Below are 13091 nucleotides of genomic sequence, written 5' to 3' on the forward strand. Positions count from 1 at the left end.
AGTGAACCTCTCCCAGTGCTACTTCCCCAATTATGTGGTTACAACAAAGTCCCCTATTGATATAACAGTACTCTAGCTCTTCTCCAGGAATTTGGATAAAGAAATTTTAGCTTCAGCATGCGTTTATTTATCTTTTTTTTAAAAAGAAGATAAAACTGTAATATCCTTTGTTTGGGTATAAACTATGTTTGTAACTATCTCCCTTATGACTGAGTTTTCTGATTTATAAAAGTGAAGTTTAAAAGAGGAAAAAACAAACAAACAAAAAAACCCAATATTACCCTTTCTTCTTGGTGGGACATTATCCCATTTCTTAAAAAAGATTTTGTTTATTTATTCATGAGAGACACAGAGAGAGAAGCAGAGACACAGGGAGAAGGAGAAGCAGGCTCCCTGTGGGGAACCCGATGTGGGACTCCGGGGACCACGCCCTGAGCCAAAGGCAGATGCTAAAACCGCTGAGCCACCCAGGTGTCTCTCTTATTTGTTTTTAATACAGATTTTATTTATTCATTTGAGAGAGAGAGAGAGAGAGAAAGCATGAGAAGGTGGGTAGGGAGGCGGTACCGAGGGAGAGGGAGAAACAGACTCCCCGCTGAGCAGGGAGCCTGACATGGGGCTCCATTCCAGGATCCCAAAATCATGACCTGAGCCGAAGGCAGACGCTTAACCAACGGAGCCACCCAGGTGCCCCTGTTACTTTTAATTTTTAAAATATATTCTTTAGGGCACCTGGGTGGCTCAGTGGTTGAGGGTCTGCCTTCGGCTCAGGTCGTGATCCCGGGGTCCTGGGATTGAGTTCCACATTGGGATCCCCATGGGAGCCTGCTTCTCCCTCTGCCTATGTCTCTGCCTCTCTCGCTGTGTCCCTCCTGAATAAATAAATAAAATCTTTCAAAAAAAATCACTGAATAGTTAATGGGTTAGTCAATAAATAATTTAGTAAAAAATGCCTAACCAGTTTATATGCATATATGTATGTGTATACATATTTATGAACACACACACATATCCTTATCTTACAACATTTACAAAAATAAATTCCAGATGAATTAAAGCACTAAATGCAAAAATAAAACAAAAAAACTACCAAAGTATTAGGTGATACTATAGAAGACATTATGTTTACAATCTTACAATCTGGGGTGAAGATATTCTTCTTAAACGAGATATAGAACCAAAAAAAAAAAAAAGGTCAGTTTTGACTATAGGTAATTTGACTTCAATACAAAAGACAGTATAAACAAAGTTGAAAATAAGCAAAAATTATGTGCAATATATATAGAACAAAAGAGTAACACTAAGGTATAGAGAAATAAATTAGGAACAAAAGGCAAATCAATCAACTAAAATAATGGGCAAAGAAGATGAATAGGTGGTTAAAACAATATATGAAGAGAAGTTTACTACACTACTAATCAGAAATGTAAACAAAGAATACCAATGTTGTATCATTTTTTTACCCATCAGATTGTTTAAAATCTTAGAAGGGATAATTTGGCAGTACTCATCAAAAATAGAAACATTCCATTTTTAAAGTCAGCAATTACATTTCTAGGAATCTATTTTTACAAAAGCACTTGTACATATGCAAAAAGACACATGAACAGGATTATTCATGGTAGCATTATAATAACAAAAATGGAAAGGAACTAAATGTCTTCAAATGGAGAACTGATTAAATGAGATGATTGATTCTAGGAAAGGGGGTCTGATATTTGGGAGTGGTAGGGGAAAAGGAGTCTTTTACATTTCATTCTGCATGTGGGCTTTCTGTATTGTTCTAATCTGTTATGAGCATTTGTCATGTATTAACTGCATAACTAAAATTTTAATGAATAAAATAATTAAATCAATAAGTATAACTAAAATTTTAATGAATAAAATAATTAAATCAATAAGTTATACAATCATATTGCACAAAACTTGGGAAAAAGAAAGCAGCCTGATGTGATAACTCAACTTCTAATTGCATTTTAGTGTATTCCCAGGTCCTTTTCCCAAATATTTTTACTTCTTTGATTGATTTATACACATCCTTGAAGACAGAAATTTCTGGAACATCTTCCAACTGAAGATGAAACAAAGAGATTTCCTAAATGTTTATTATAGATATTTTAAAAATACAGTTATTTTATCTTAAAATGATGTATTAAAGATATTTACCTTTTCTGTGGACCAATTTAACCCTGCAACAAAGCTCAACACTAGTGTGCATAATCCTCCAGCTGCATGTAAACCAATACGATGGCCGCCCAAGACAGCAGAAACACTCAAACTCGAAATAAGAAATGCTCTCTTCAGTGGACGTTTTGTCTAGAATTAGGTAGATATTTAGAAATTACTTTACATTTAACATTTAATATAATGTTTACATCTACCATTTATTATTAACCCTTTGGTATCATGTCTCTATATGTCATATTAAAGTGTCTAAAATTTTTACTTTCTTCCTTTCCAAATATTTTAGCAGACTTGGTATCAAGTGAAAAATATGTGCAATTATTAAGTTTTAATTTTTGCCACATCTCTGATATTAATGTCAGTGAAATGGCTACAGTACTTTAGCTATAAGTAAAGAAGAAAGGAAAGAGACCCATATAAACTGTAGTTTGGATATATAACATATCCAAAGAATTCTTTAAAAACAAAGTTTTGAATATCTCTTTAGCTGAGACAGCTGTTACAGGGAAGTTAAGGTGGAAGTTAACAGAAATACAAGAGTAATGGCATATCCTTTAGGGAAGTAAAGGGTAGAGTTTAATAGTGTTGCCTTAGTCAAAGGGAGTGGGAGTGAATTTAAGTCAGAAAATATGCAGAGATAAATGGCAATCTATTTCCCCAAAAATGTTCAAGGGAAAATTTGAGGGAAAAAAGATTAGGGAAAATTGTCAGGGGTCAATAGGAAATTTAATGAATGAATAAAGGGCTGGGGTGGAATAGAGAAGGTACTCTGGGTTATGTACACTTCTCTGATATTCTTATTTGCCAAATCAAGATGCAGAGACTTCAGTCAAGGCCATTGACCTGAATCAATTACAACTGTGCTCCATTTTAAACAGAGAGTAGCACTGGGAGCTATTTTGGGGAAAGAGAATTAAATATTACATGTAATATTCATGGATCTTCTAAAAGTTCAAATTTTTGAAAGAAATGTCTACAACTATACTTACAAAAAATAGATTAACTTTTTATTTACCTGATCTTCACTTGGAAAATATTGAAGAAAAATTCCCAAAATAGCTCCTGCCAGAACACCAATAAGTATGTCCCGAAAAGAGACAAGGACATTTTTAAGTATACCACCTGTAAGTGCACACAATAAGGGAAACATTTCAAAGAATAATATTTTCACATACGTAACATATCAGAAGACCAAATCTACGTCGTTCATAAAGAAAGGTACATATCTTCTAGAGCAAATACATAAAAGTGGACCTTTAATATTTATATAGTTGAAAACATCATGGTCTGTTTGATAAACTTAGTATGTACTTTCAAATGATTTAATAAATACACACAATTCAGAAATGTTCATTGAAAATATAGGCCAGAAAACAAGAAAGTAATAAGCTGTGTGTCCTCCCTTATAAACACAACCTAAAAGACCAGGGGAAGTGGAAGAATGGACAGAGATGGACAAAGGAGCAGCACCTCTAGCACCTAGCACATATCTGGGAATGTTTCTTCTCTGATATACTATTATAACAAAGGAACAAATGACAAAGATAAAAAAGAAAAATTTAACAACAGAAAAAAAGATTTATTCCAGTGTCAATCCTAGGAATATTCCAGTCAGCAATCAATTGAGTTTCCAACATATTTTATGTACCCATGTCTGTAGTTAGAGTAATAAATTAAAAACCAAAAAGATTCTAAGTCACAAAAAAGTTGTTATGCTATGGGTATTTAGCCGAATGTAGGTGTGTAAATATATATATTTTAGAAATATTTTTCATGCAAATATAATAGAAATGTGGGGTGACAAAACCAAGGTGGTAGAATGGGAAGCCACAGAACCTTGATCCCCCAAGAAGGCATTAACAACAATATACAGTCCAAAACTTGATGGAATTCCACAAGCAAATTAAGAAGTTGTAGCAAGAGAAAAGTGGCTTATCATGTACAAGGAAACTCCTATAAGATTATCTGAGGATCTCAGAGCAGAAACCTTACAGACCAGAAAGGTGTAGGATGGTATATTTAAAGTGTTGAAAGAGAATTCAATTCTGTTATAGAATTTAAGATAAAGACATAAAAATGACTGTAAGACAGCATTAGTAGATAGATAACATAAAAAGATATAGTTTGTGACATGGATAACATAAAGTGAAGAGGGTGAGATGTAAAGGATTAGAATTTTTATATGTGATTGAAATTAAAGTATCACTCTAAGGTTTAATTTCTGTAGAAATTAACTACAGGGATGGAAAAAGATATTCCATGCAAATGATAACCAAAAGACAGCAGGGTGGTCATACTTATATCACACAAATTAAAATTTAAGTCAAATACAAATCAGTGACAAGAGATAAAGAAGGGCATTATATAATGATAAAAAGGCCAATTAACCTAGAAGATAAGGTTAGGTCTCCGTATCTACCATATTCTAAAATATAGATGTATTGAAGATCTACTGTAAAAATAAAACTTTAAAAGGCCCTTTAAAAAAACATTTTATTATTTAAGAGAGAGAGAGAGAGAGTGAGAGAGAATACCAGCAGTGGGGGGGTTGGGGAGAGAGAGAAGCAGACTCCCTGATGAGCAGGGAGCTGACTAGGAGCTGATCCCAGGAGTCTAGGATCATGACCTGAACGGAAGGCAGACACTTAACCGACTGAGCCACCCAGGTGTCCCAAATCCTTAACATTTTAAATGACAGTTTACATAGTCATGAGTCAAGAGGGTTTTCTAAGCATGTTTCTGCTTTTGGTTTTTTACTCTTTCTGTCCTCAAATTAGGTTTGATCTCTGGTAGCATGTTCCACAGTACCCTATACTATATACTACTCATCACAGTTTGTAATTATTTGTTTAACACAAACTCCTTGAGAACATGAGCCACATGGTCTTCTCTGCTGCATAAACAGTATAGAATAGCATTTAAAAGTGTGGTCTGGGGTCAGATTGCCAGACTGCATCTTGGCTTCCCTAACTTTTGGATTCTCTGACTTTGAGCAAGTTACTTAACCTCTGTTCCTTGGTTTCTTATTCTGTAAAATTAGTACTGTTGTGTGACTATTAAATGAGTGGAAATAGCTATGGAACTTGGAGCAAGTACCAAGAAATTACTCAGTAAAATTATCCTCAGTATTTGGCAGTTGTTGGCACAATGAAAGAGGAGCACAAAAAATATTTTTTGAAAGAATTACTGATATTAGTTATGAAGGAAAAAATTGTCAGATTAACAATAAAAAATTAGAAAATTCTGAATTACAAAAAAAGATAAAATCAAAAGTAAAATTACAAATACGGAAAATTATAGGATATAAAACAAAAGGTTATCATTCTCAATTTTATGCAGAATCTTAACAAATCAAAAAGAACCAAAGATGAATACACCTATAATATAAAAGCAAAAGACTTCAAGAAAAGTAATTTATAAAACATTTCAGGATGCCAGTGGTCAACAAACATGAACATTTTAAAATATCACTAGTATTCAAAGTACAAAGTACTTCATTTAAAGAGGACTTACCTTTCGCTTATCAAATTAACAAAGATATAAAAGACTAGTAATACCAAGTTTTGAAGAAGGTGAAGAGGGAGTGGCACACTTTTACACCCTGGTAGGACATGATATTGTAGTACGATATATAGTATAGATATATACTATATTTCAAAATTATTAAGGTTAGGCACAACTATTTGGCTATAAGACATTCAACCAAGCATTATTTTATTTTATTTATTTTTTTAAAGATTTTATTTATTTATTCATGAAAGACACAGAGAGAGAGGCAGAGACACAGGCAGGCTTCATGCAGGGAGCCCGATGTGGGACTCGATTCTGGGACCCCAGGATCAGGCCCTGGGCTGAAGGCAGGCGCTAAACCGCTGAGCTACCCAGGGATCCCCCAAGCATTATTTTAATAGTGAACATTGGAGTCAACTTCAATTTTCAACAGGTTACATCAATAAGTATGATGCAGCCAATAGAAAACTATACAATTAAAATATAGTGGAAATATATTTACTGGAAAGAATCAGGTTACAAGAAAGTAAGGCCAATTCTTATAAATTTCGAAGACTATTGGGAGGGAAGTCAGAGAGAGAGGGGGAGAGAGAGAGAGAGGAGAAGTCTAGATTCATATCAAGAGTCAGTTATTATTCCTGTGGCTGTTACAGAGTTTATTTTTATCTTTTCCCTTTTTTCCTTATTTATGTCTTACGTTTTTAAGAGAAACTATACAAATTATTGCTCAACTTAAGAAATATTTTGGTGCTTCAATAATACAGAAGACTGAATTTCAAACATTGCAGATAATTAAAGCATTACAAAACAAGGAAACATTTACTTTCACAATTTCTGGAGACTGACATTCAAGATCAAATATTTTGGGATTCAGAATTGCTGCAGATTTTGTTCCACCACTACCAAAAAGATACATAGCTGTTCATGCTCTATATATTTAGGTTCTCTTAATAACAAAACAAATATTTATAATGATGGCCAAAAAGGCACATTTTAGAAACATATATTAAATAACAGTATTAATAATATTTCTGCTTAAAATTTTCTATTGAAAACTGTGATAAAATTTCAAAGCAACATGAACAGAAAAATGATAATATGGGATATAAGATTCATTACAATATTTGGTTATTAAAATAAAATCGTTTGTTAAATAGTGGTTTCTTAATCCATTGAAGCTTCTTCCCTGCCCTAGAATGAGTTTCTGTGAAGAATGAAAATATGTTACATGCAAAAATAAATAAATGTTAATAAAGAAGCAAAGCCAGAAACCTTGTTTAATGACCAGAAAAAGCTATGAATGAGATGGCAGTTGTATTTTGTTTACCTGAGGAGAAGACTATGCTCAAGCATGTATTGAATCCAGTGATTGCTATGATGTCATCCATACTGCTAGCAGCTATTAGTAAGGTTGGGATGCCTTTCTTAATGCCATATCCATTTTCTTGCAAAAGAAGCATGGAAGGGACAACCACAGCAGGAGAGACAGCACCTAGTACAAAACTAATAGAAAGACTTTGAAAACCAATTTTAAAACATCCCTTTAACAAAGCAGTGTTTTATATTAAACTGTACAACAAATACATTAACCTTTACAGATTTACAATAACTTCAAAGTAAAAATGCTGAGTTAATGTCATTTAATGGTGGTAAAAATTTTTACATGTTTTTTACTACTGGTTGAAAGTTATAGAGATTTCATTGAAGATGCTGGTTTGGGAACAAATTGCCTCTACCTTCATCCCTAAATCTTTGAGATGAAGATATAAAAATAATACAAAAACTCATAACCTAACTAGAAAAAAAAAAAAAGGAGAATCTCCAGTGTGTAAGAAACCAAGTATATCCAAGGAAGATAAGACACAGTTTAAGATTGAAAAAATCATAGGACAAGTGTGTGTAAGGAAATATTGCTACAAAAGATATTTCTAAAAATGCTCCAAGCTCAGAAATAGATGCCAGGAGCAGGAGGGATCTCTGAGGAAATCCAATGGATGATTTGGAGTAAGAATGGCCAAATGTATTCTCCATCCCATTTCTAACTTTTGAACAAGTCAGTAAGGAACAGAGATGTCTGCCCCAAAAAAGGAACAATGAGAGCAAAGGCAAATGAGAAAATTCCTGGGGTGGATGCAATGTCTTTCGTTGGTATATCCCATTCAGTACCTTACCTCATCTCTTCCACATTCACTTTATAAAGAATGAAGTATATACCTTGTGCAGAGATGTTTTTGGTGCCCCACCAGAACCTGTTTACCAGTGCACACATCCCCCAGATGCTGCTGCTGGCTGCTAACCCCTACACCTGGAGCTTTCTAGTAGTCTTACTCTGCTGAGAAGAGCTTACCTGGGGATGCTAAGGAGGTTTTCCTCCCACTCCTCCTTCTTCTAGACAGCTCCTGTCAATTACTGACTGAAGTAGAGGGTCTGATAGTTTAGTACTTTGCCTCTGGCTATACAATCTGATACAGTTTACTCTCAAAACTTCCCCATGGACTCAAGAAGAGCCTAGAATTCTCTGAAAATACTTATTTGCCTAGCTTGATTGTTTCTGAACTTTACAGCACTTTGGAATTACCTGGTATATTATTTATCGGTAGCTGCTTAACATATTATTTCCAAATTTAGTAGCTTAAAACAACACTTATCACACAATTTCTGTGGGCCAGGAATCTGGGTGTGGCTTTGTTGTATGCCTCTGAATCCAGGTCTCTCATGAGGTAGGTAGAAGATGATCTGCTTTAGTTACATGGCTGCTGCAGGCTTTCAATACTTTGTCATGGGTGCTTCTCAATCAACGGGGCTGTACTCATAATATGGCAGCTGGCTTCCCCCAAGAGAAGCAATCAAAGAAAATGCAAGAGAGAACATACAAGATAGAAGGCATGGTCTTCTCATGACCTAATTTTAGAATTGACATTCTACCATTTCCACCATATTTTGTTTGTTAGAAGCAAGTCAGTGAGTCCAGCCCATATTCAAGAAGAGGATGTTACACAAAGTTGTAAATATCAGAAAGTAGGGATCAGTGGGAGTGATCTGAGATACTGAGTACAATGTACTTGGGGATCTTTCAAAATACTGATGCCTGGCTCCCATTCCAAGACATACTGATCTGATAATAAAATGGTCTTTGACCTGGTACTAGCATTTTAAACAATTTTTTAAAATTGTGGCAAGGAAATTGACATAAAATTTGTCCTCAACCATTTTTAAGTGTGCAGTTTAGTAGTGTTAACCATATTCACATTGCTGTATAACAGATCTCTAGAATTTTTTTTGTCTTAACAAAACTAAAACTGTATATAACCATCAAACAAGTCCTCTTTCTCCCTCACCCCAGCCCCTGGCAACCATCATTATACTTTCTATTACTATGATTTTGACTACTTTAGATATATCAGTGGAATCATACAGTATTGTCCTGGCTTATTTATCCCAGCATAATGTCCTGAAGGTTCACCTATGTTATAGAATGGGACAGAATTTCTTTCTTTTTTAAAAGGTGAATAATATTCCATTCTATGTATACACCACATTTTCTTCATTCATTCATCTGTCAGTGTGGGCTGCTTCTACTTCTTGGCTATTGTAAATAATGTTCCAATAAACATCGATGTGCAAATATTTCTGAGATCCCTTGTTTTCAATAGGCCTCAGGTATCCAAAGTGTGCCACTCTTTTTTCTGCCAGCATTGAGTCAGGTGAGACAGAAACAAGTCCCTCAGCTCAAAAAGTCAAAATGAAGAACATATGCTTTAGCTTTTTTCTTTCCTTCCTGATGGAGAAGCCAGGAGTTGGGAGCTTTCTCCCAATTGCCCCTTGCTGTGCAGGGAGGGGATGAGGTATGGTAGGTAAGTGCAATGAGGTGTTCTAACTGCTCCCATGTGTCTTTGGCCTTGCACTTGGAAGGGAGTTGTCACAAAGGTAATCTGGTTCTTATGGTTTTTTTTTTTAAATTTTTTTTTTAAATTTATTTATGATAGTCACAGAGAGAAAGAGAGGCAGAGACATAGGCAGAGGGCGAAGCAGGCTCCATGCACCGGGAGCCTGATGTGGGATTCGATCCCGGGTCTCCAGGATCGCGCCCTGGGCCAAAGGCAGGCGCCAAACCACTGCGCCACCCAGGGATCCCTGGTTCTTATGTTTTTAAGTCAGTGTTGTGTGAGGAGAACCTGGGGTTTTGTATTCTTCCATCTTGCTGACATTATTCTTCTGATTATTGGGATTTTTGAAAGCTCCTCAGGTGATTTTAATGTATAGCAAAGTTTGGGAACCATTGATTTTCCCCGTAGCTTCCTTCACTCAGAGGTTTCTACTGAGACCTCCCTCAATACATTACTTGCATAAGAATCTTAGTCTCAGCCTGAGCCTCTGAGATACCTTGTTTGGTAAAATGGTTGGACTATTCCCTTCAAGAAGACAAAACAAACAAACAAACAAACAAAACCCAATAGATAAACTAATCACAAATTAATGTTAAGAGTAAAATACAAAAATGGGCCCCCATTAAAGGATCACAAAATATTTAGAGAAATCTGTCACTTTGAGGCACCATGCTCATTAAGTGGAAAAAATTTATACCTGAGAAAAGAGATATACTAGGAAGACAGAAACCAAAACATGACCTTAGGATAACTATAAATACCTTCTGAATCATGAAAGTATACTGCATCTACCCATAAAAATTTAATGATAGTTTCTAGAAATTAACAATAAATTCTCCAAATTAAAATAATTAGTGATATAAACATAGCTAAAAAGTGACTTAATAAGCTAGAGGACTGTGCGGAGAAAATTTTCCAGCATGTACTGCAAAAAGGTAAGCACAAAAAAAGTATAAAGGAAACTTAATAGGTATAAAGGAGTTACAAAAGGGCATAATAGAAGAGAACTCCAGAGAGGAAAAAGACATACTCAAGACCTGGAAAAAAAAAATAGATACACAACCCTTTGATTGACACATCACACCAAATATTGAGTAGAACAGATTTTTAAAAGATTCACCTCATGATACTAAGGAATTGTTAATTTAGTAAGAAAAATGCCATTACCTTTTAGAAATGCATACTGTAGGATACAGGGATGAAATACCATCATTTGTGTAATTTACTTTAGGATTAATTAGGGACTATCAAGTTTAAATTAAGGATATTTGGGAGTTTGTTAGTATTCTCTCTACTCCTGTACAAGTTTGAAAATTTTCACTAAGTAAAGAGACCTATCTGAGACTGCTCTTTTCAAACTTTAATATGAAAACAAGATACATGAGAATCTCATTAAAATGCAGATTCTATTTCAAAAGATCTGGGCCCAAGATTCTGCATTTCTAACAAGCTTTTAGGTGATACTAATGTTGCTGTCCAAAGAACATACTTTGTACAGCAAGAAATTAATTGGGATAATTCAGAATACTGAGCTTCCAAAGAGAGAGAGAGAAAACAAGATTGGGATAGCTTATCTAGAAAAGGAATTAAAAATTAGTTTGATAAGAGACTCCTCATGGGAAAACTAATGCAAAGAGATAACACCAATATCCTTGAAGTATTGAGAGAAAAAATAATAAAACCAAAAATTATAAAATCAACATGTTGTATATCTAACTTACAAAATGTTTTATGTGAATTACATATTAATAAAGTTGGAAAGAAATGTATGCTGGCTTATGACAAAAAATGCAACATCTGAATTAAAAAGAAAATCACTGGATAGGATTGAGAGAATGTTGAACACTGGAAGCAAAGATCAATGAACTTGAAGATATAGCAAACACACACACACACACATACAATGGAATATTGTTCGGTCATAAAAAAGAATGAAATCTTGTCATTTGCAACAAAATAAATAGAACTAGAGAATATATGTATATATATATATATAGTATATATATATATATATATATATATATATATATACACACACACACTCTTTCCATAATTTGGCAATTGTTGATAATGCTGCTATAAACATTAGCGTGCATGTATTCCTTTGAATCAGTATTTTTTTATCCTTTGGGCAAATACCCAGTAGAGCAACTACTGGATTGTTGAGTAGTTCTACTTCTAACCTTTTGAGAAACCTCCATACTGTTTTCCGGAGTGGTTCCACCAGTTTGCATTCCCATCCAGAGCGTAAGAGGATTCCTCTTTTCTGTATCCTCACCAGTATCTGTTGTTTCCTGTGTTGTTAATCTTAGCCATTGTGACATGTGTGAGGTGTTATTTAATTGTAGTTTTGATTTGTATTTCCTTGATGATGAGTGATGTTGAGCATCTTTTCATGTGTCTGTTAGCCATCTGTATGTCTTCTTTGGAAAAATGTCTAATCATGTCTTCTGCCCATTTTTAAACTGGATTATTTGTTTTTTGGGGTATTTTATAAGTTCTTTATATATTTTGGATACCAATCCTTTATCAGATATGTCATTTGTAAATATCTTTTCCCATTCCAAAGGTTGCCTTTTAATTTTGTTGATTGTTTCCTTTGCTGTGCAGAAGCTTTTGATCTTGATGCAGTCCCAATAGTTTATTTTTGCTTTTGTTTCCCTTGCCTAAAACAACAACTTTATACCACTATGCATCCACTAAAAAATGATAAAATTAAGTAGACAGACAGTACCAAGATTTGGAGAGGATGTGGATAGCCTAGAATTTTATACATTGTTAGTGGGAATGTACTATAATACTTTGGAAAACTGGCACTTTTTACTTATTTTTATTTATTCTTTTAAAGATTTTATTTTTAAGTAATCTCTACTTGGGGCTGGAACTCACAACCCATAGATCAAAAGTTACATGCTCTACTAACTGAGCCAGTCAGGTGCCCCATTCTTTTTTTAAAGATTTTATTTATTTATTCCTGAGAGAGAGAGAGAGAGAGAGAGAGTCAGAGACACAGGCAGAGGGAGAAGCAGGCTCCATGCTGGGAGCCCGACGTGGGACTTGATCCTAGGACTCCAGGATCACGCCCTGGGCCAAAGATAGGCGCTAAACCGCTGCGCCACCCAGGGATTACCATGTGATTCTGCAAATCTATTCTTAGGTTTTTCCCTAAGAAATGAAAACATATGTTTACACAAAGAGTTGAATGCATAAGTTCATACAACTTTATTTATAATGGCTGAACTGGAAACAATCTAAACATCCATCAAGAAGTGAATAGTTAGTGGTATATTCATACAATGAAATACTACTCTGCAATAAAATGGAATGGATAATATGGATGCATCTCAAAAACAACTCGCTGACCAAATGAAGCCAGAAAGGAAACAGTACATGTTATATAACTACATTTACTTAAAACTCTAAAAAATTGAGTCCATTGTGACAGAAAGTAGATTGTGAATTGCCTATGGCTCATGTGGAATTAACTGGGGGAAGTAAAGAAAATTTTTG

The 13091-nt window shown here is 34.6% G+C and overlaps 1 protein-coding gene across 1 annotated transcript in view; it reads right to left on the reverse strand.

The window, feature by feature from the left end:
* SLC9B1 (solute carrier family 9 member B1) overlaps positions 1 to 13091 on the reverse strand; it is a 36713-nt gene that overhangs the window by 4114 nt on the left and 19508 nt on the right. The window contains exons 6-8 of the mRNA XM_041757654.1: positions 7022 to 7197; positions 3200 to 3306; positions 2167 to 2316 (exon numbers count right to left, since the gene is read on the reverse strand). Coding sequence (XP_041613588.1) covers positions 2167 to 2316; positions 3200 to 3306; positions 7022 to 7197 — 433 coding nt within the window. The remainder of the gene's footprint in view (positions 1 to 2166; positions 2317 to 3199; positions 3307 to 7021; positions 7198 to 13091) is intronic.

The sequence above is a fragment of the Vulpes lagopus genome, chromosome 6 (genome assembly GCF_018345385.1).
Source record: "Vulpes lagopus strain Blue_001 chromosome 6, ASM1834538v1, whole genome shotgun sequence".
NCBI lineage: Eukaryota > Metazoa > Chordata > Mammalia > Carnivora > Canidae > Vulpes > Vulpes lagopus.